General features: G+C 33.4%; 1 protein-coding gene across 1 annotated transcript; it reads right to left on the reverse strand.

The window, feature by feature from the left end:
• Positions 1-22,522: 22,522 nt before the first annotated feature.
• PRR32 (proline rich 32) lies at positions 22,523-24,430 on the reverse strand. The gene is made up of 2 exons (XM_084789416.1): positions 24,297-24,430; positions 22,523-23,517 (listed from the first exon to the last, which is right to left on the reverse strand). The coding sequence occupies exons 1-2, from the start codon at positions 24,314-24,316 to the stop codon at positions 22,683-22,685; spliced, it is 855 nt and encodes a 284-aa protein (XP_084645542.1). The 5' UTR covers positions 24,317-24,430; the 3' UTR covers positions 22,523-22,682.
• Between the last annotated feature and the right edge of the window lie 883 nt (positions 24,431-25,313).

Here is a 25,313-nt window from a genome sequence, read left to right on the forward strand (position 1 = left end):
GATCCTGCTGGAATGCAGACACATCCTTAGTAAACACTCTTAATCACACCTTCAGTACACACCTTTAATCCCAAGCAGTATCATCAGCTTGAGAGCCAAAAAAAAAAAGAAAAAAAAAAGATTTGTTAGAGAAAAGATATGCCCAACTCTCATGAGGTCAGACAGGAAGGAGAGACTAATTAAGAGCAGTTCAGGAAGATAGTTTTGTTCAGTTCCATAGAATTAAGTTGAATGCAGTTAAGCTCAGTTCCATTCAGTTAGTGCAGTCAGTCCAATTCAGCTTCTGCAGTTTCATGGGCAATTTTTTCCAAGCAGAGCAATTCAGAGAGAAGCCAGATAGAATAAGTCACCTGGGAGAGGAGTTTAAGCCAGAGCCAGAACCAGAGTCAGAGCCAGAGCAGCTGAGCTGAACCAGTCAGCCAGAGTTTAGAAAGAGCTAGAAAGGGTGAGTTTATGCAGCAGTAAGTCTCCAAAGCTGAAAGCACACTAGGCTTTGGTTAGCAGATGAAGGCTGGAAACTGAAGCCTTTAAGGTCTGGGCTTGCAGAGGTTATATTGTAGTGAGGCAATAAGCTCCTTGGTCTAGGCCAAGGGATAGAACAGAGAAATAAATGCTCTATGCTCACATCCAGCCATGTATTTGCACAGCTTGGGTATGGTTTCCATTTCTTGCCCTCATCTGAGGAAATAAAAACAACATATACAGGACATATATAAAATTAGTATAGAATATGTACTATTTTCAAGAACAGAGAAAAATATGAGATTGGTAATGTTTTTCAGTAGTATAGAGTGTTGCTTAGCATATATAAAAGCTTAAGTTTAAGGTCCAACACTGTAAGAGAAATCTATAAAAATATATTTATAAACATGACTATTTTACTTAGAGTAAAACAAGTCTCTGCATATGTCTAGTCTTCTTTCTAATGATTTCTTTTAGGGTTTGAGATAATAATAACATTTCATCATTTCTCCTTTCAAAGCTTTGCATACAGCCCTCCCTTCATCTTTCAAATTCATGGCCTATTAAAATTGTCACATATAAGTAAACACGCAAACATATGTATACATACATATATTCCCAAATACATAAATAAAACCTGCTCAGTCTGTATAATGCTACTTGTATGTATGTTTAAAATTCAGGGCTTAACACATCTCAAAGATCAATACAAACTAGGCTTTCTTACCACTTTTCAAATGTGCTAGGCATAATTAAGTCAATATACTTCTACTATTCCCAATATATTTAAATATTAGTGTGTACAACAGTAAATGATGCAGTTTCCTAAGGTCCAAATTAGAAATTGTAAAATAATTTGAACTTAAAATATTAGATAGTCTCTGTGTACACATTTAGAATTGTCTAAATATCTAAAAGTATGTGTTGTCTGAAATGCATGTATCAGGAAAAACAAATTATGAAAATATTCTATAGAAAACTATAATTAATTCTTAGTCAAAAATAATCTTTGCAGTAACCTTAGAGTAAACAATACTCTAAAGAATTACAGGTGCTTTAATTACACATGCTTTAATATGGCATGTATATATAGTAGAATTGTTGATAATATCCTTTTGTAGCTAAAATGTTTATTTTCCATAGCTCTTTCTTCTATTTACTGTTATTATTCTAAAAACAAATAAAACAATAGCAAAAATAGTCACAAAAAAGGTGTTAGAACTATGGATTTTTGTTTTTACGTCTGATCTTTAAAATTGCTTAGTTAAGTGCCAACTGATTAAATAAAAGGAGAAAAATGGAAGGGGTACAGGGATGGAACACCATAATCAGGATATTTTATATGAAAAATCCTATTTTTAAATAATAAAATGAAAAAGAAATTTGTGTTTTGTTGAGAAAATCTAATTTTCTGAATAGAAACACAAACAAAAGTGGAAAGTTTCTGGAGATCTCCATAAGGGAACATAAGTGTATAACTCATGAGAGTTGATGACTCAGTTCCAAATAATTTCTCTGAACTAAAGAAATATTTTTATTCAATGAGGTCAATAATTTCCAACAGACTGGGTGAAGGAGGAGGAGTTCAAGAGTGTGGCCAATGGGGAAAAAGCTCAGTAATGGCTGGAGAACCCAGAGGTTTTAATTTTGCAACAAGAACAGGAGCTAGAACATGCAGTAAATAGCTTAGTGTAAACTAAATTCCAGGAAAGAAAAGTAGACACTGGAAATTGTAGCCCCATTTCAGCTGTCATGTAGACTGACACTTGAGAAAATACGTTTTAATCAAAACTGCTTATATGAGGGGCTGGAGAGATGGCTCAGAGGTTAAGAGCATTGACTGTTCTTCCAGAGGTCCTGAGTTTAATTCCCAGCAACTACATGGTGGCTCACAGCCATCTATAATGAGATCTGATGCCCTCTTTTGGCCTGCAGGTGTACATACAGGCAGGATACTGTCTGTACAGTATACATAATACAAATAAATATTTTTTTAAAAAACTGCTTATATGAAGACAGAACAAAGCAAATAGAAACTCATGGAGAGGCTAATCTCTAATATTTGCATATATAGGTATTAACCAGTATAGTGGATCTTAAGATATTTATGTTATAAATATTGACTTTTTAAAAAAAGGTCATATTTTTATTTAAAAATCAATAGATCTATTAGTTGGTTTGAGAGGAAAATGTTAAATGCATGTTCTCCTATTTGATTTTGATAAATTACTTTTTACTTTATTTATAATGAAAACAGTATTTTCTAGAATCATTTTATAAGACCATGTTTTTGAAAATGTCACATTATGAACATTAGCTTATTAAAAAACTATATAAATCTGAGTAGTATCTATTGGTTGTGATCCAATATAAATTTAAATAGGTAAAAGAATACATTAATACTTAAAGATGCATTAAGAAGAATTTCCTTCTCAAGTGCCCATGAAAGTGAATTTAACTTGAATTATCTTTATTACAGAAAACTCCAAGTTGATCATGGTAGTGCATACCTTTAATGTCAGCGCTCTAGAGGCAGATACAGGTGGATGTCTGACTTTAAGGCCAGCCTGGTCTACAGAGTGAGTTCCAGGACAGCTGGAGCTACACAGGAAAACCCTATCTTGAAAGTACAAACAAACAAAAATACATAGATAAAAAGAAAAATGCTTACTAATAATACAATGCACAAGTATACTTTGTTACTTAAATTTGTTCAGTTCTGAAGTGTTCGTTTTTGTTGTATTTATTTTTTGTCTTTGTATACGTGTTTTTATTTTACTTTTTAATTAAAAATAGAGTATTCTTTCATGCAATACATTCCAACCACAGTTTCCATTTCCTTCACTCCTTCCACATACTAACCCCCAACTTCTCCTCTCCTCCTAATCTATTCCTCTCCATTTCCCTTCTGAAAGGAGCAAGAGTCCAAGAGACAACAACGACGCTGTACCAAACAAGGTACAATAAAACAAGGCAAAAGCCTTCTCATCCAGACTGGACAAGGCGAGCCAACAGGAGGAAAAGAATCCCAAGTGCAGGCAAGAGTGAGAAATATACCTACTCCCACCATTAGGGTTCTAGCAAAACAAAACACACACACACACACACACACACACACACACACACACACACACACACACACACACACACACAAACCGCCAAGTTAACAGTCATAACGTATTTGCTGAGATTCTGGTGCAGATCCACATAGGCCCCATTCAGACCTCCTGCTTACCTCTTCTCTGAGTCCATGTGAGTCCTGCTTATTTGATTCACTAGCTCTGTTCTCTTGGTATCATCCTTCTCCTCTGATGTCTATAGTCTTATCTTGTGATTTTATTATGTTTTATTATTATCTCTCAGAAGCATGTTTCTTTTGTCTTTATTAGAGTTTTATTGTTTAAAACAATTTTTAAACTTACATATATTTCCATTATAGTCTGTCCACTAAGACCTTCCAGACAGATCTTCTCCTCATCCCTATCTACCCAACTTTAATTTTTCCTCTATTAAAAAAATTGTAATACAACAAAAAACCTATCCCCAAACAAGGAAATAAAATAAAACACCCCAAAATAAAGCAAATATAAAAACTAAAACAAGAAAAGCAAAAGTATAATTTTGTTTTCTAATAAAACAGAAAGGAAGTGGATCCAGAGGAAATAGGAGGTGGGAGGTAGGAAGTGTGGAATTGGGAGGAGTAGAGGGAGGGGAAACCATAATCAAGATACCTTGTATGAGAAAAAATTATTTTCAATAAATGAAAAAGAATAAACAAATAAATTACACTGGTATAGTAAAATGGCAATAGTGGGAGGGCTTTCCACCACCATGGTTTGTTTCATTTTTGACAAGTGCTAAAATTATGTTTATATCAAAATGTTTTAAAATAATTTTTTTATGATTTACTATAAAAACTGTGAAAATGAATGAACTAGAATTGCCTATGTAAATATAATTATAAAACATTAGTGAATGTTAAAACAATTCCCAGAAAATTCCATAAAGTACAATTTACAGGTTCTTAAGCACCTACTATGCACCTGAAAAACTGCCTAGATAATTAAAGTGCATTGTATTTGTAATTGTCTTCTTTTAGTATCCTCCTCTGTCATAAAATTCAGAGTCAGATACTAGGCACAATTCACATACTTACTATTTTGTTGAGGTATTACTTGACACCAGATAATTCTAACACTAAAATTTGAATTCTTACACATTATGTATTTTTTACCAAGAATCATCTGAAGCATCCTTTTCAGAAAGATACTAATGACCACATTAAGTATATTGGTGAATGCCCTAAATATATGAAAATACTATGCAAAAGATAGAAACAGATTTGCTTGTAAATGAGCTATTATACTTATAAACATACATAGCCTAATGTGCTTGCAAAGACAACCAAACATAAATCACAACTAGTGAAAGAAAGTTCTTGTGGATCACATAAGGAATATTTTTTTTAATGCCAGACAATGAAAATGCTCCTCTTTAAACAATCCCTGTTTGCCATTGACTCAAGTAAAACAGCATCAAAATGCATCTTGTACCTTATGTCATGAATACAGTGTTCCTTGTATAAAATATGAATTATTTCTGAATTATTTTTATGTAATGTCATTGACTTAATCTAAGGTGGTTATAAAATTTCTTCTACGACATTTATAACTATTTTATGATATAATCACAGCTTTATTACAGAATGGTGATTATATGAACTGACTGGCACTAGAAAAGCTATATAGAAATTCAGCTTTAACACTCATTATGTATGTGACATTAGTTACATTTTAGAACTTCTCCTTTGTTCAGTTCTCTTATCTATATACTAGATTCTTTCTTCTAAAGATTTTACAATGTTTAAGCGTTAATCCATGAAAAGTGCCTAGACCTGTAGCACCTTTTTTTTTTTTTTGTGGTAAGTACAAACAAAGAGATTTTTTAAAATCTACAATTATATTAGAATGTTGTTATTACTGTTTTTTTTCTTTGCCAAACTGAATGTTCCCTTTACTGGAATGATATTTTATCTGCATTTGTTTACAAAAATGTTTCTAGAGCCAGGTGCAGTGGTACATGCCTGTAATCCCTGTCCTCAGGGAGGCAGAGACAGGAGGATCTCTGTAAGTTTGAAGCCAACCTGGTTTATAAAGCGAGTCCAGGATAGCTAAGACTACACAGAGAAACCCTATATAAAAAAACAAAGATGAATAAATAAATAAAAATTTTTTAAAAGCAAAAATGTTTCTAGAATAAACTATGTCACTATATTTCCCACTATTTTTTGAGCTCCTTGGTTACACTGCAGCTTTTAATTGTTGATAGAAGTTGATAAAAAGTGGAAAGAACTGACACAAGCAAAGAGACAATACTGAGGTTATGCTTTTATTTTTCATATAAATATATGCATATACATAACCGTATATATATAATTGCTTTAGTTTAGTTTACTTTAGTTTTGATTGTTTGTTCTGATCTATTTGTTTGTTTGCTTGTTTTTGTTTTCTGGGACAGGGCTTCTCTATGTGGCCTTAGCTATCCTTCAAACAGAGATCTGCGTACCTCTGCCTCCTGAGTGCTGGGACTGAGGATTTGTGTCACCACTGCCAAACAAGAAATTATAGTTTTAATTGTTTAGTAAGTTTGTAAAGGAAAATAAAAATGTAACGTCATTTAAATTTAAAAAAAACTACACTCATTAATCCTTATGTAATCTTTCTCCTCTGTAGCAGATTCTGTTGTTAAATGGTCAAATCTAAACTTTGACATAATTTTATTTACATATCGCATAATGACCTGAGCTTCAATTTAAACAGATTCACAACATTATTTTAATTAAAATACAATTACATCATTTACCTCTTCCATTTCCTCTTCAAACACCTTCCATATCCTCTGCCTCCAGTCTCTTCAGTATTCCCCCTAACTTGATCTCATAGTAGACCATAGTTACATTTCTTTTTAGTCACTATTGAAACTGTTTATTGTTGTATGTATGTGTTTTCACGGTTGAGCACTTGAATTCAATAATGAATTTAAGTGATCATCCTTGAGTAATACTAACTCTCCTTCTCTCATCATTCCTTATTTGTCTGTAGTTCCTTGCCTAAAAGTGGGGGGTCAGTAAAGATATACTTGTTTCCAAGTTAGCATGTCTATTGGTGTTATAATTGTTTGGATCTTGCTTAGGCTAACACATTGCTGTAGTATCATGGGTGTATCTTTCCTCTCATACCTAGCAGGTACAATCTTGGCCTAGATTTCCTATTTCCTGTAACTACTGCAATCTTTCTACCTGTGTTTTGTGATATTCCTTAAACTTTGGATGTAGGAATTGTTCTGTAGATGTACGAGTTGGTGGTGGACTTCCCATGGTCCATTGTTCTTTGAATTTTGAGTAGTTGGGGCTTTCTGTAGTGGTCTCTGTGTGCTAGAAGGATACATTGTTTTCTCTTTGCTCATTTTTTGTTTTTGTTTTTGTTTTAAATGATAGGTGAGAATTAAACCTATTTGTGGCAATAAAGATAAGTATTTTTTAGACTGCTTAAGAATCATACTGGTTTAGGAAATTAGCAGTCTATGGTTCATTGCTAAGATGTATAATCTCACTCATCCAAAGTAGTTGGTTAGGTTTCTAGTAGCAGGATATGGACAAATTGTTCCATGATCATTTCTGAGGATAATACATTGGACAACAGTGCATTTATATCTTGTTAAATGCATGAGCAGTCATGATTCTGAATAAGGAATATCTAAGCTAGATTTCTTTAGTATTCTGCGTTAAAGAACATCTATATTTTCTTTTATCTCTTATTTCTAAGAAAGTGTATAAAATTCATGACCTAACACAAGGATAAAATGATACTGTCTTGATGTAGACATTTTTTAAGTAGCATAGACTTTAATAATTGATTTAAATGAAAATAAATTGATTAAAGAAATATTTCTTAATTTCTTTGTCCAGTTTTCAAGAATCAAATACATAAAAATGGTAACTTGTATTGAAATGAAATGAGGCTTATGTGGCTACAGTAGTAAAAGAGGAATGGATGGGAGTACTGCAGAAACACTAGGAAATTTTGATTCAGAATCCAGAGTGTTCTGAATTTGGATTTATTCGTGGTATTTTTGTTTTTGTTCAATCTTTTATCTGAGTACAATTTTGTGTAATTTGTTTTATGTTTCAGAAGGAAATAAATGAAGATATCAAGTAAACATTTAATCTTAGCATCTGTATACATACAAGAATGCTAGTCATCTAATTATTATATTATTATTATTATTATTATTATTATTATTATTATTATTATTATTATTACTACTACTATTATATGGATTTAGATCCAGTTGTGAAATCACATTTGTTAATTCTCTTTAATAGTAAATAATATTTTGTTTCAAATATTTGAAACCAAATATTTGGTTTCAAATAACCTCATAATATTAGCACTATAGAGTCTAGATTCTGTGAGCTGCCTCTGGTGATCCAAAAAGGAGTAAGTACCAATGTAAGCCAGGTTCTAGATAAACAAATCAAGATCCAATGATATCATTGCAGCTCTATTAGCTCCTGGCCCTCTCCTACCTTACTCGGTATGACTACCTGCTCCAAACGGGTTTTTGTTTATTTGTTCTTTTTTTTTTTTAATTTTGATAAATCCATTAGTATAGCTTTCATCAAATACACTTAAAACTGACTTTAAAATGTCTTAAATGTGCTACTTATACCTGAATAAAATTTAATTCAATCAAGATATATTGCAAATTAATGAATACCTTTTCTTCATGTATCTATTTTCTTCTAGAATAATCAGACTTTAGTATGTCTTCTGGACGTCTAAGTTAGTGAATTTTTTATGCTGAATGTTTTATCTATATCATCCATCATTTTATTTGAAAATATAAAAATTTATTCATACATGTGGCTAATGGGTTAATAATAAGAAAATATTTTGAATTTTTATCCTTTCTTAGGTTAGGAGGACAGGCTAAAATAAAAGACTTACTTTATTAATTTAAAACAATATTTGACCAACTCTAAGGTACCATATCTTGAATAGACTGAAAATGTTGTATTGTTACAGAATGTGATTAAAGTGGATATTTTCTGGATTTAAAGCTACAAAGTCGTTCACATGGAAATAATGGTTTCTGGGATTTAAAAATCTTAGACTACTAATGCAAATATTAAAATGTAATGTGCTAACAAGTATGCTAATGCTACATAAAATTACTAATTACACATCATTTTCTTCCACAGCTAAACCCAAATGAAATCCTCTAAGAAACATTTAAGTGGTCTTTCCTTTTGTGGCCATTGCTGGATCACAGCCACTAAAATGAAATTCAATCCTGTCATGACTTCTGACTAAAGCAAGAACCGCAAATGCCATTTCAATGTACCTTCTCACATTCAGAGGAGGATCATGTCTTCCACTCTTTCCAACGAACTGAGACAGAAGGACAATGTCCTGTTCATGCACATTTTAAAGGACAATGAAGTTCAGGTTGTCCAAGGACACTACAAAGGCCAGCAGATTGGTAAAGTGGTCCAGGTATACAGGAAAAAGTATGTCATCTACACTAAACAAGTGCAATAAGAAAAGGCTAATGGCACAATTGTCCACATGGACATTCATCCTAGCAAGGTGGATATCACTAGGTTAAAGCTGGACAAAGACCAGAAGAAGATCCTGGATGGGAAAGCCAAGTCCCAACAGGTAGGAAAGGAGAAGGACAAATACGAGGAAGAAATAATTGAGATGGTGCCGGAATAGAGGCCTCTCATACACAACTCTCACTAAAGCCTGTTTAAGTAAAAAGGGGAAAAAAGAGAAAAAAATAAACAGTTAAGTATTTTTCTTCACTGGAATTGTGTATACAGCTGAGTTGTCTGAACAATTTCTATAAAATTCATCAGTTTTTTGTCACTTCAAAAAATTATAGGAGAAAAACACACAAAATTAAACCTAAATTAAATTAAAAGCAGTTGGAAAGCAAAATTATTTTGTTCATGCAAAATAAATCAATATATTTATGATAGTCATCTTACTATATAGATTGTAGGTTCAATAATGAATTGTACTTAATATATATTTGTAAATTTATTATATTGCATATTTATCATGAATTTGTTTTCATTTTTAATATTTCAGTAGTTCATGCCATAGCCTTCAAATCATAATTCCAGTATATTTGAAATGTTTCCCTGGTACTTAGCTTTGGACTTTCTAGCTATATTTTTATATTTTACCCATTAGAAATATTCATTACATAGTGCAACAGTGAAGCTTTAAGGGATTTTTTTCCTTTTTAGAAATGCTTTTAAAGCAACTGCTTCTTGTCTTTTAATTTTCTATTTCAAATGCATCTACTTTCCATGTCTAATGGTAGCTTTCTAGCAGGTAATTTACACTTGAGAGCCTACTGCTCTTTGATCATTTGCTAGGCATCTTAAATTATAATTATTTTATAATTCAATCAACACTGAAAGTGTGGGTTATTTAAAAGGAATCATGCTTTCTAATGATGTTCTCATCTTATCAAATATGAAGGTGCTGGGAACCATTTTTTATTAACATGGTCCACAATTAGCATTTACCACTTCTCTGGACAAATTCAAATAAAATACTTTTACTCTGAGCAGACAAATTAGTTTTTCTTCATCTGATATACTGATTATCACACAGAATACAGACAGAATTTTTATTCTAACTTGTAGATCTTTGGTTAGGCATCCTTGTATGGAGTAAAAATTGTATAACACACACTTTGTTGATCTATTGTTGAGAATAAATTTCAAGTACAAGCCTTGTAATTAGTTAGCGAAATTTTATTATAAGAGTTTTGCAACTCAGGTTAAACTCTGACAAAACTCAGTGGGTCACTCACAAAAGAAATCATGAGAGTAAGAGGAGACTTCTTAGGAAAATTAAGCTTGAGCCGAAAAGAGAGAAAGTGACAAGATAAGGTAATGGAAGGTGAAAATGACTAAAATGCATTATATACAATAATAATATCATTGTATTTTTAACATCTTGAAAAAGATGCATGTACCTTTAAAATATACAAGTCATAATTTTTATATCAGTCCTCTGTTTTCCAATCGCTTGCAGTTAACAGGAAACAACACAAAAGGGAAGTTATTGAACTGTATATTGTGATGTTCCTAGGGCCTTTATTACCGCCAATATCAGAAACATGATTCATCTACATGCCTCTGACATTTTTCTGGCTGTAGCTAAGTTATTCTGGTCTGGGCTGCAAGTTTTTAAACTAGTACTATTATAGTTCAATGGAAAATTGAGAACTGTGAAGTTGAAAAGGAACCATATGCTTAAAGGTTTTAAAACTGAACTGCACCATGCTGCTTCAGCTGACCTATTTGCGTTTGACCCTTTGCAGAACTAAAATTGTGGTAGAAGACAGATTTCTTTTTTGGCTCAGCTTCCTGATTCCTATCCTGCCCTGCCCATGCCCAACTGATTTATTATTAATGTCTTATGAAAGCAAGTGTGCATTCAAATATCAAGCCCTTAGTAACACCATGCAAAGGCCAAAAAATAAAATGTTGCAATGATATGTTGTTCCTTAGCTCAAATTAAACCCCTTAATGGAGATTACTGTAACTGCTTTGAATGTACCCTATTTTTCTCTATTCATTTTGTTTCTATGGGTGCTAATTTAGTCATAATTATAAGCATAAATTATAGCTCCATTTTCTGTTTTGTCATACATTTTTTATTTTAAATAATTGAAATCAAACTTCAAAGGTGTGTTAGAAATTAAATATAATCTATTTCTGATGAAACCTCTTAATTTCAATTACAACAGCATGTTAATTATACAATAAATGGAAACAATAACAAAGGAAAACTAAAATATACTGTCATTTTGTTTTGAACTAGTTTTTCTTTTATCTAAAATGCATATGAGTTTTCATTCTTAACATTGTTTTTTTTTTTTTTTTGAGAACTGAGAGAAGTCAGTGAAAGGGAAACCATAATCTGAATACATTATTTTAAAACTAGTTTTACAATAAAATAAAATAAGCAATTCAGAAGTAGGTGCGTACACAGAAAAAAAATCAACATTTGCGAGTCTAAAGCAGTGAGCTTTCTGTCAGATATTAGAAACAACAGTAATAATATACACTGGAAAATGTTAAGATAAAAATTATTGCCATGTTCTTTAGGTCTCTGAAGCTTTTGAAGACCTCATCTATTTTACCTAACATATATATAGAATCATATCTATTTGTTAAACCTAGGATGTATATTCTTGTGATGAAGATAGACTAGTATTTGACATGACCATGATTTGATCAACTAACAATTAGCACCTATTACTTAATTATCCTAAATAGGCTGCAATAGCACTTTCAAGGTATTGGAAGTAAACTTTGTATTATAGTTGAGTTGTATGGGTACAATACCTGACTAAAAATTAGGCAAGCTTGGATTCAGGCATAGCTGACAGCCAAACTCTGCGAAGACAGGGTAAGCAAGTCCTCAATTGTTCCTGCCTAGCAAATAACGTCTGTCAGATATATTGGGCCACAAAGCTGAGGATTACGGTCCAACATTATAGAGAATTTTGGATGATTGTTCAGGCAGTAAACTGTTTCTGTCATTTTTTTCATTTTGGATGTTGCTAACCTGCACTTCCGGCTCACATAGGCAATTAAATATTACATTCCTTCTCAAGTCTCTCATGGGGTTGAATATCAGATAGTTTAGTCTTACAATTAAGCTTAGTTGTTGAGGGGTTAAGATATCTTTAGGTCCAGATAGATGTTTTAAGTTGATAATGATGAGATATGATAGATAATTGATTTACATTCAGAATTTCAGATGCACCAAGATAGGAAAGACGTTTTCTTAAAGTATGACAAATACAAATGGCCAAAATACCAGGGATGTAACATTTATATAATTCCTGATATTTTGTGGCTCTTTCTGCCATATGTAGTTTATTTTATTTATGTGTAATAATATAAATGAATATATAAAAAAGAAATATAATAAAAAATTTTAATAATCAAAAAAATATTGACCAGCAACAATTAATGAAGGGAGGTGAAGATACTTCCTGTGATGCTAAGAAAGAATGGCTAAAGAAGGGACAAACATGAGAAAGGTTCTATTTAGTGGTTCTGGCAGGCAGGAACAGGGAAAGTTTAGTGACCTGGGACACTTCTTATGAACTACACACACATCTCTTTTCTAACAGTCCACATGGCAACCTGCAGCCCTGGCATGTTTGAAGTACAGTGTATACACCCCACTGTAAATAATACAGTGAGAATCTCCTCCTGGACAGTGCTATGGTGATGCCCCATTATCTTTTAAAACGAAACCTGAAACACGCAGGCCTGGAAATCCAGCCTCAGCTGACATTGGGTGCGTGCATAGTATGACAAACTGTATCCTATAAGTGAATTTTTGTGGGGAAACTCCTACTTATTCCTCATATGCCTATGCATAATTATACAGGTATAGGATATAAAGTCTTGTGCACACTGGAAAACAACATGCATAATAAAGAAAAATTGTCCTAACCCAAGCTAATAATTAACAAAGAACTTCTCATACCGCACCTTTAGCAACCAATTCCTCCTTTTGGACTCCATAGAAAGACGCTTCAAACAAGAGAGGCCCTTGAGGACTCTAACTTAAGGAGCCCTCCATTGTATGTCTAATCTGTACTATCATTTTGCATGTAAATATAGTTTCTTGTCACATTTAAATAAGTAAATAAATACAATGCAAATGAGTTTTAATTATTTTAATTTTATTAATTTTTTATTTTTTACATATATATTTATATTATTACACATATATACAATAGGTACATATAGCAAGAAGAACCATGTTTTGGCTATTTGTATTTGGCAGGTTTTTGAAGACCGTTTCTAACTATTGTAGTATCTGTTATTGCTCTCTGATGGGTGTTGCAACATACTCAAATTTTAACTAGATATTTCTAGGTTTTTCTTTCTTAGCATATTTTAAGCTGCTTTTAACATACTGTAGGTAAAACTTTATACATTAGTATTTATCCAGGTTAATCTCTATTAATTAAGATTCTTGTTCTTGGATGAAATGAAATTAAAATTTGAAATCATTTGTTTAATATTGTAATATGGTCACAATAAAGGTTATGTGATTTATAGCAGCCATGTTCCAAAAATATTGTAATAATGATAGGAAAAAAATATTTGTCACTTGGATACATAGAAAATATATTTATTTTAAATTCCTTTAAAAAGAACTTTTTCATGTTTATTTTGAATTTTAATTTATTTATTGTGAATTCTCTTTAACATATGATTTATTTATTTTATCAAAAAATGGAAGTTATAAAAAGAGTGCATACTAATTCTTAGTACATCAAGAATAGTTGAAACACTTTTTAAATGCTTTCTAAATTTTTGATACTGAAATTATCCTATCATTTTAGTGTGCTTTAGTATGTATCCTTACTATAATAAAATGAGTAGATAAATAACCATGTCCAACACTACCTTTTAATATTTCTGGAAATGCTTATGTTAACATTTACATATGTTTCAACATTCTACTAACAGTAGCAGAATGTCAAGTATGATCCAATAAAATTTGAAATGATTGGAGTCCACATATTATATTCACTATATTACTAAATCTCTTAAAAACGATTTCTTAAGAAATTGAGGACATACCAGAGTAACAGAAATGATAAAAGTAATCACAAGTATATAAAGGATGTAACCTCAGTTACTGACAGAAATTATTTTCTTTTAGTCCTCAGTCATTTTTATGGATGTCTATTAGAGTTTAAATTCTTGTAGCACTCTGTTTAGAGCCATAATATATGGTAGGAAACGTTTTGCAAAAACTACTATTGAATAACTTTAATTTTTAAGCTTCAGGGTTCCTTATATTAAAATCTGTTATATGCATCTGTTTTGTTTAGCTGAGCCTAAGAATCAAAGATAAATAATGTCTTATTAGTTTTCCAATTTAGCAATGATAACACTTCACTGTCAACACTACTAGCCAAAAAGAAAACGTATAGAGTAATTTTAATCCAACAACATAGCTGCTCTCACAAGGGATAACATCCAAAGACCTTCCAAGTCTATGTGATCTGACTAGAGTGCAGACACTCTCTAGGTTACAGTATGATCTAGCTAGAATTCAGACATACCATTAGTACACAGTTTTAATCCCAAACAACAAAGGTAGAGTTAGTTTCTAGAAGGAAGCAGCCGTGTTAAAGAGTGGCATCTAACTGAAGGGCAGAAAATGTGATATCATAGAAAGTTTTGACAGAATGAGTCAGACACAGGATATGCCCAAGTCTCATGAGAACAAGACTGAAATGAGAGGCTACTTAAAAGTAGCACAGGGAGACAAAGCAGTATTTTTTTAACTGAAAGTTTATTGCCAGGACAGTTTTACAGAGACAGGTCCCAGACAGAACAAGCTAGGCACAGATGAAGACAGAACTAGCCAGACAGTGAAAAGAGGCCAGAAGATTAAACAGTATTGCCAGAAGTAGTTTGAGACCAGGGATAGCAATGCAGTCAGAAGCCAAAAGAAGCTACAAGAAGCTAATTTGAATCAGCTTGAAGAGGAGTTTAGGCCAGAACAGCTCAGTTGAACCAGCCAGCAAGAATTCAGAAACTGAAACATGGTAAAAGAAAGATGCGAAATAGGAAAAAAAGATGTAATGCAAAACACAACAATACTATACCGAAAATATATACAAATGCTAGCCCAGAGGAACACAACAGAATAGTCCTTTTCACGGTGAAATGTACTTAAGCACACTCAGAAACTCTACCTCATACAGTTATGATTTAATGAGAGGAGTGAAATAAAAAATTAAAAATTATAAACTGACCTCAAAAGAATAAAAAGTACTGTTTAAATTAAGTAATTTCTTTAAGACCTGTTATATTTAAAAACTTGAAAAGTATTCGATCTGACTGTAATTCCTTACATAACCACTTCATTAATGAAATTAACCTTGATGATATTATGTTTGTTTGTCAATGTCAGTTTAGAGGATTAATGAAACTTAAGGTATAAAGTGCTATCAGTTTCACATACGGAATATGAGATTGCCTTCTATCTTAGGCAAGATGATATTTATAGGAAGGAATGAAGAGACAGAGATATATTCATTTTTAGAGAGGCTGGAAAGTGTTTGTATAATAACCTAATCCCTACCTTGTCAAGTATGTGGTCTCTACACATGATCTTTTCTATCATGAAGCCCTTAATACAAAACACGTCATTTTTTCAAATTGCCACAAAGTCTCCTGCTTACATTCTGACATGTTCAATTTTACTATTTTCCCACAGCAATTAAAATTTGCAGCTGTTTCCTACTCTAAAGCATTTCATGCCTTCTTAAATGACAGCGTCTCCACCCCTCTCTATTTTTATTCTTCTTTCTCCATCTGTTTTCCCCTTTCTTACATGCACAAACACAATCCATCAATAACCGTGGACTGAATGTCAAAGCTTTTCATAATATGAATGTTAGAAGAAGCCAGTTACCAATGCATATATCACAGTAAATGACATTATCAAACACTATGGTATGTTTAAAGCCCTTTATTGTGGGATTGAGGGATTTTCTGGGCTCATATTATTCTATTTGGGAAAAGGGATTTTTATTCCACGGAGGATACAGTAAACTTACTTCCATAAAATGCTTATCCATTAACCAAAAAAATGTGAAATAACCTTTTACTTAGAATATCTTTGAGAATTTAAGATGCTCAGAAAGATTTCATTTTTTGTTTTGTAGCTATCCTTAGAATATGAATTAATTTTCCTTCATTTTTCTAAAGAATTATAGCATAGAAACATTTAATTACTTTTACATTTTTTATTAATTTGTTGAGAGTTTCATACAACATGTTTTAATCATATTCATGAGACCAACGTTTCCCAGGCCTACTCACTCTTCCCTCCCTCCTATGTTTCTGTACTTTACTAAAATGTATGGATGCATTTCTATGTTTTTCTTAATTTTTATTTCATACCTATTTCTGTGTGTGTGTGTGTGTGAGAGAGAGAGAGAGAGAGAGAGAGAGAGAGAGAGAGAGAGAGAGAGAGAGAGAGAAGGAACGAAATAAAAAAGAAAGAAAGAATGAATAAAAGAAAGGAAGAAAGAAAGAAAGCGTGTAGGTTTGGAAGGGTAGTTAGGTATGAAGAATATAGGATGAGTTATGGGAGGTAAAACTGCAATCAAAATAAGTTGTATGAAACTTTTTCAATAAAAAAGAAAAATCTTGATTTATAAGTATTTGGATGTTTTCCCTCAATATATATAACTGCACTGAGTGTGTGCTATACACATAGAGGCCAGAAGTCACCATCAGACATGTTGGACCTTGAGGTATAGAGGCTTGTGAGTTGCCATATGGGTACTGAGCCCAAAAATTAGAGACTCCACCAGAGAAAGAATACAGTAGAGAGTCATCTTTCCAAGCCATGTGTATTTATTTATTTATTTATTTATTTATTTATTCATGTATTCATTTACTAAAAACCTAAGGAATAATTCATGCTGCCCAAATATTTTTCAATATATGGTTTTACACTGGAGCATGATCAGTTTATTAGGGGATACACTCTTAGAGTAAGCTGTTTCTCCTTCTCCCAGCAGTTAAAAATTATCCATGACTAAGCAACAGACTGAATGTTCAACATCCTCACTTCATTGTCGAATTTTGTCTGGTTTGAGCATGTCTAGGTCTTCTTCATGCTGTCTCAAATGATGTGAAGTTCATATGTGCAGCTTCCTTACTATGCCCAGAAGATACTGTTTCTTTTTACACACCCACTGCTTCAGGGACCTACTGACTCAGGCTCTGTCTTTTGGCACACACTCTTCCACATTATCTCTCATCCTTTGAAGGAATGTATTTCCTTGTCTGGTGGTTGAAACTGGCCAGAAGGCAGATGTTCTGTCTTGTTCTCACTTCTGCCAAGGCAGCTCCGCCATTGCTGTCAAGACCGGAGCATCTAGAGATGATTCTTTCCAAGAATAAATGAGTCTCAGATGGTTGGTCCTAGTGGTGGAATGGAATAAGTGTAAGCCATCTAACCTTTATTTGTGAATCAGAGATTTATACACCTTGGACAGTGTGGAGAGGAATGAGAGTGGATGTGTCTGATTCATGTGGTGTGGTGAATACTTAGTGCCAGGATACTTAGTCTACATGTAACAAAGCAGCCCTACCTTAAGAAAATGCAGTACTTAATTATCTTATGGGTGGCAAGGAATCTCCAGGAACAGTTAAAGGTCATTGATTAAAAGCCAGGACACCAAGGCATCTTATTAGCATAGGATGGGTATCTCCAGGAATCCCCAGGTGCTTGCTCAACAGGCTTTTTATCAGGAAAGGGTAGAGCTTGTAATCTTCACTGAGGGACCCTTAAGGGCTCCCCAGATCAGGAAAAGACAGGACATTTCTGAAAAAGGGAGTCTATTATTATTTTTATACCTAGCTCAGAGGCTATCTGGAAATACCAAATATTGACTCAAAAAAGCAGGGTTCCACAGAAAGAAAATGTTGTGTATATGTTTCACTTAGTGCTAAGGTTTTTTTTTGTTGTTGTTGTTTTGTTTTTTGGTTTTTCGAGTCAGAGTCTCTCTGTGTTAGCCTTTGGTTGTCCTGGACTTGCTTTGTAGATCAGGCTGGCCTTGAACTCACAGAGATCTTCCTGCCTCTGCTTCCAGAGTGCTTGTATGCATATGGGCCAGTTGTATGTCTGTGTTGATACTCATCAAATACAAATAGAAATCTCTCAGATGAGGATTGAGAGAAACATTGGTCTTCTATGACTTGTAATTAAGTCTTCTAATATCTGTGAGACTACACAAAGGTTAAATTTTTTAAAGAAAAATTACAACATCTCTGCTTTTGGAGAGATAGCTCCCTGGATAGAGTATTTGTAGTACAAGTATGAAAACTGGAATTTTAATTCCTAACACTCAAGTGAAACAGAATCAAACTAAATTTCTCACCACAAAGGAAACAATCAATGAAGACACAGTCTGAAGAATGAAATTAACTAATTAAAAACTATGCATATGACAAGAGGAAATTATCCAGAATATATAAGGAATTCTAAAATATCTATAATTCAAATATAAAATCTCAATCAAAAAATAGCTAGTATTCTCAGAAGACAGTCCATAAAACATATGTATCCAAAACGTAAAAGTTCAGCATCACTGAATATTAGGGAAAATCAAATTGCCCATGAAATATTATGTATCACTTAATAACTGCGTGTGGTGACTCACATCTTTAATCCCAACACTTGGGAGGCAGAAGCAGGTACATCACTGTGAGTTTGAGGCCAGCATGGTCTACAAAGCGAGTCCAGGACAGCCAATGTTAAACAGAGAAACTCTTTCTCAAAACAGACAAACAAAGAAAGAACTTTTAGTATGTTATGAAGCATACTAAAAGCAATAAGCATTGGAGTTCAAAAAAGAAAAACCCTTATGTATTGCTGATAGGATTGTAAATTAGGATAATATTAATAGAAAGTATCAAAAACTTAAAACTATTCAGAATTCTCATTAATATCATTTAAGTAGAATGTAAATGAAATCAGAATGTTCAGTCAGATAAACTATAAAAGCCCATTTTTTTTTTACCAGATAGAAGAAACTACAGAGTATGACAAGAAAAAAGTCAGGTCTAGACAAATGACCTCACTTGTAAACATGATTTAAGTAAGTTGGTGTGATTAAAGCTAATAAGTGCTGGTTACCATTGGCTGAGCAGAAGAATAGGAAGAAGGCACCTCAGAAATATCTAATCAATGGAAATTGAGTAATAAAAGAAATGCATTCCAGGCAGGTCTGTTGCATGGCCGATTAGCTATAGATTATAATTATGCACAGCATTTCTCAAAATGGCAGAAGAAAAACATTCGTAATGTTCTTATATACAATAGATACTTATGTCAAAACATTATACTAAACCCCGGATTTATGTTTTCACATATCCCTTAATGTAAATGAGTTCTCAATTCAAAGATTAATTTAATACATGCCATAGAGTTATAGATAATAGTACAATACTATAATTTCCATTATTATAGACAAAAGAAGAAAATGGATGTTGTGAATAGACCTATAATTTCAGCCTGTGCAGAATTGTGAGAAGTTTGAGTTAAACTTGAGCTACCTTAGGTACTATTTGCATAACAACAAAGAAATATAAAGGAATACTAGCACAGAAAAGTAGAGGCAGAAGTTTACGATTTAACTAAATTTCATAATATCATTTTCTCTTTAGGATTTCTCTTTAGGACTTCTGGCTCAGTGCTTTTTACCTGTTTACATTTTGTTTTCTCACTTGTTTTACCTAGTGAACTTTAACAACAATCACTTAGCCCAGATATCTATTTAGAGCCTTTGATATTCAATACTCAATTGTAATTAAATTTAACACAATTGCTATAGTACAATGATAATTATAAAATGAACTCTGACCTCTCTATATAATCACTATCTGTTTACTAATTAAAACCACACACAGTGTATGAAGATAGTTTTACAACACAAAATGTGAAATTCCAGAAAATATATAGTAGTTGGTCTTGTTTACTGTTCAGGTTAATTTTCTGAACAAGATACAATTTTAACATTAGTCTAGCTTAGACAATGTGTAAGCCTTAATTTTTTTTAATTTTTAATTTAAAAATTATATTTTCTGTGCTTGTATTAGAAACATGTATACATATTTGCCTAGAATATAGATATTATAAACAGTGAAAATACTTAGAGACATTACAAAGTTCATGTTGTACCATATGTCTCTCAAATTATATAAAACATTAAAATTTGGCTGGCACTGTTTTTGACTGAGAATACAATGAGAACTGTAATAAACAGCTTAACATGAATCTTCTTGTGACACTGATTATAACTTAGAATAGAAAATACTTAACCCATTCTCATTTTGAGAAAAAAAATCACTTTGTTGCTACTTATATTTTGCATTTACGCTTGCATTAAGGAATAGGTCATCCACAGAGCAAGACAGAAAGAAAATGTATATTGTAAAAAGAGTTAAATATGTTACACTGTGAGTGCTTTTCATAATGTAATAGGATTACTATTGGCTCAGGATGAATCAATAATTTAGAAGCTGCAATTTTAAAGTAATTCGCCTGTTTTAAAATATTTTTTAATGTGCTAACAGTGTGACTCAGGATTCTCTACAGAAACCATATGCAAACACAAATATTTTATTTCCCTTGCATGAGAGAGCAGAAACACAGGCTTATTTGATACTTGCATGCATTGAAGCCTGTTATGTGTGCACCAAGCTCTAAATAAATGAAAAACAATCTGAAAAATCAATGCCCCAACACATGTATCCTGTTACTCAGAAGCAAAACAATAACCTCAATTCTTCATTTTACTGATAGTTATTCTTTGATGTTTACTATGTTCAGTGTACAAAGTGGCACAGAATAATAATAAACACCTAAAGAGTGTGAGGAGAGCAGGGAGCAGAGTTGAAAAAGAGCAGACTATATCCTTGCACTTTTATGTTATATATTTCATAGAATGCTGTAATTATACATAGAGCACGTAGCCAGAGGACTTCTTTTGAGAAGGAAAGGAGAACCTTGTCTGCTGTCATTCAGCACAATCTTTGGCAACTCCCTGGAGAGGCAGCACTGGCTTTCAGAAAACAACTTGATTCCTTGTAAAATATCTTTTAACATCTGGCTCAAAATATTTTTATGACACTAAGCATGCCCAAGTCTCCTGCTCAGTAAGCCTGAAAATTCAATAAGTGTTTGGAATGTTGAAACTAAGCTACCTCATAGTGAGCAGCTGTCAAACAATTTGCTGAATATTCCTGCTGACCTGGCCACAGAGAACTGATGGAATTCTGCCAGCTTCAGAGAGAAAGAAATGCCGTCAAGCACCATGCAGATGTTACTGCTCACCATTACATTGCAGACTGCACATTTAGTGTAACTTATTATAAAATAAGTGGAAAAAGGAAACCTCAGGAGTCCTTATGCTTTGGGGTGAGAGTTACAGTAGCAATGAACCTAATGTTAGTATTAAGATATATTAATAGTTTTATTTACCAATAGGAGTCATTTCAGAACCACAGTTTATGTCTACTTCTAGCTACTATATCACATATAGAAGTGCATGTGAGACATGTTCATTTTAAGTATTCTTTGGTAATGTTTCCAATTTAGTCATTGTAAAAGGTGCCACTAGATTTTGAGGTAAATAAACTGTCCATACTTACATCCTGTATCCATATCAGTGATGCATACCAGTGTTACTTGATTTTGCCAAAGTTACTATCTGGGTTTTTGATATATTTTCAAATATATCGTTAAAATAAGGATGCCATAAAAGCATAGCAGTATTTGATAGAATTATTCCACATAAAAATATTTACATTTATAATTAAAACTTATGATCATCTAATAGTTATTCCAAGAAAAAAAACTTGTGCCAGATCTTTCCAGTTCTCTCTCCAAAACTGTGTGTATCAAGCCATATGTTCAGCAAAATTAAAAATTTGAATGACTCAAGTGGAATCTCTGAATTAGGATTTTCTCATCATTTCTTTTCTGATTTTGATTCTTTTATCTGGCTATGAAATGTTTTCTCTGTCCAGGCAGAGTGGAGGATGGATTTAAATTGAATACTATTAAAATACATTTTCCCAAGAGACTTATTCTGTTGTTTGTGTGTATTTCCTGATTCTGTAGATTTTGGCCTGCCTCTGAGAATCTTACCTCAAAGCACTCATCTGAATTTAAGCAACCATCCTCGTTTTAGGTATATAAAAATTACAGATTCTAGACTTGGCCTAACGAGGTCCCAATTGCTCTTTTCCACAGTAATATTGCAGCACCAGTCAGGAGCAAACAGTGATAATGAGTCAAGTAAGCTATGTCGGCAACGCTGGTACATAGCTACACAAATTTCCTGAAATATAGAAAACAAAATCCAAGGTTTTGGTTTAAAAAAAAATAAGGCAGAACACTTAAACATTTTGGAATCTTTATTAGATCTCTAAACACATAAGGCACATTAGTGCTAAACAAAATGAAAGAGAGCAGGGAATTTTATATACGAAGAAAAAAAAAATCACTTTCAGCCCTTTGCCCAGCCCTTTTCTTTCCCCTTTTCTCCTTACAAGCTCTCTAGTTTAAGTATGGAGGAGGGTACATTCCTCGAGTGTTATAATGAAAAAAATAAGGCAACAGTGGAGGACCAAATCCCAAGGAAGAAGCAAAAGCAGTAGGTGTCACCAGAAATGGATTGAATGTTGGAGCTTGCGGAGGCAGAAAGCAATGAGCAGCAGAGCATGGTAAACCAGGAACACTGGTCGACAAAGGGAGACTAGGTCTCTGCTGCCAATTATCCATAGGGAACCTTGGACTTCCCAGTGGGAAAGAAACACGAGCCAGGTTGCCCCTGTATGCCATTCCAGCATTTCCCGGAGTCACCTCCATCATTATCCCTGATCTAAGTGTGGGGACATAAGGAGGGCCCCGTGACTGGGAGCCCCTTGGAGAAAAGAACACTTGGGTTCTAGGCACAGGAATATATGGTTTTGAGTTATTGCCACTTCTCTCAAGAATCCCACTACCAACTCTTGGGCCTCTAAGTGTGAGTGCTGTAGGGCTTCCAGAGACTTCCCGAGACATATTAATAGAATCATGTCCCTTCTGGCTCTGGCCCACCAAGCCCTCTGAGCTGTTTACTTCTGCTGTTGCTAGGGACTCTTCCTCAATAGCAGGTGTTAATGTAAAAGGGTGTCTCAGAGCTCTTGGATTTTCAGGAATGCCGGCTCCTGCTCTTGGCACAGTGAGGGGACGTCTCAAGGAGACACGAGGGCGGGCCCAGGTCTCTGCGTCATCCTCATCATCCTTCAGCATGGAATTCAGACACTGGAGCTGCACATTGTGGCGTGTCGCCCTGCTTCCATTGTTGTCCGTAGGTACCATTATGGATGAACGGCTGTGCTTTCCAAGCCTTGCAAAAACAGAAACGGATTTTTTAAACTAAAATGGAAACATATTACCCAGAAAATATTTCAAGCATGTGATTAAATTCCGGGAACATAGGAATAAAGAAGTACAGGCTTTTCTCTGTACTTAGTTAAGTAAATACTTAGCTTACTAACATTCTCCCTTGACCCCTCACACACATCTAGAAGACGCTTTCGTACATGATCTCCCATAATCGCTGCCCTTTGTGTGTGTTCAATTCCTTATCAGTCAAGGGCAGTTAAAAATGCCTATATGGCCTGGTTGGCTTCCTAGCTGACAGAAAATAACAGCTCTTTCAAGTCTTTGTAAGATCTATAACCCACTAAGCTCAAAATTACGTCTCTGGGGAGTCCGGGCAGGGAAAGCACATATTTTTTTTCGCAGAAGTCAAAGAAAGTTTAGTCATTCTCTTTAAACATTCTGGTTTTTTATTTCATGATACATCACATATTGAAAATAAATTTCACTAAAACTTTTTTCTTTTAATCTATAGCATAATCTATTACAGTAATAATTTGCTCATGATTTAGTCCTCATACTTTTGGCTTTTTAACTTTCACTTCAAACTTACATTTAAAATCATTAATGCTTTATATGCTTGAAATCAGTTCTCCTATCTGCAATTACATTTTTTAACTTTTTCCGGTGAGCCTCACTAATACCACTTCTGATCCTTTGTCCCTTCCCTAGTAACACAGTTTTAATATTCAAATGCTCTTTGCTTTCAAATTTAAACTGAGTTGTACTCAGTTTTATACTTACCCATTTTCAGGACACGCCATGTGGAAACAGGATCAAGATCACTTTCATGAGGTGGTAGAGCAAACCAGCTGAGCACCCACACCAGTTGACTGGTCTGGAAAAGTGAGTCTTGCTTCTGTCTCAGAGAGATTTGCCAACTGGAATGAAGGCAGGAACCAACTGCTTTATTCTACACTCAGAGTTCTATTAGTGAAGTCATCAGTTGCTAGGCAAAGGAGGGAGGAAGGCAGACAACAGGGAGGGGGAAGGGATAAATCTGTATACTTCTTTGAAGCTAAATGTGGAACTGCATTTGGCACAGTAACAGTTGAATAGGAAAGACATTTCCTAAATCAAATGTGCTGCAGACCAGTTGGAAAGACAAACTATTTCAAAGAGGGGCGAAAAGTCACAGAGGCATGATTTGTTTTCTCTCTTTCAAAATTCTTACTGTTGTTTTTATTTTTTTATTTTTGTTTAGTGAGGCATTATCTTTTGTCCAAAATCATTTCTGGACATTTTTTATGAAAGAGTATCAAGTATCCTAAAATATGTGTAAGCACATATTTTATTTATTATTATTTCTTTCTATTTTTTAATGCTTAATATTCAAATGAGCTTCTTATTTTTAGAGCTACATTAATATTGTAAGAAATAGACATTAGAAAGTTAAATTGTCAACTTGTTACAATTAAACTAATAATCATAATATTAAAATAATAAAAATAATAGTAGCACTATGAAAGTCACTCATGACAATTATTGTTGCTTTTGATTTCGTGTATTATAGCTTTCTGTTTCACACTGTCTTCTAGCTTATTAGCTGTGTATGTGAGTGTGCCTGCACAGTATGACTGTATTTCCTACAACAATGTTACAGACATGTTTTAACATACAGGAAGGATAAATGCCATAATGAGTATCATAGTTTTATGAATATTTGATAACATTTTACCTTGCAACTCTTTTATAAGTGGCAATTTTGGTTCTTCCAGCATAAACATGCCTGCTTCTCCCACTTATTACTGTGAAAATACA

Source organism: Acomys minous (genome assembly GCF_964271855.1).
Source record: "Acomys minous genome assembly, chromosome: 7".
Lineage (NCBI taxonomy): Eukaryota > Metazoa > Chordata > Mammalia > Rodentia > Muridae > Acomys > Acomys minous.

What these genes read in the sequence shown, in the direction of transcription:
- PRR32 (XM_084789416.1), bottom strand. Translation starts at nt 24,316, where the DNA reads ATGGCGTGTCCTGAAAATGG. An exon ending in ATGGCGTGTCCTGAAAATGG is followed by an intron (nt 23,518 to 24,296) that starts GTAAGTATAAAA and finishes TGTTTTTGCAAG; the next exon opens with GCTTGGAAAGCACAGCCGTT.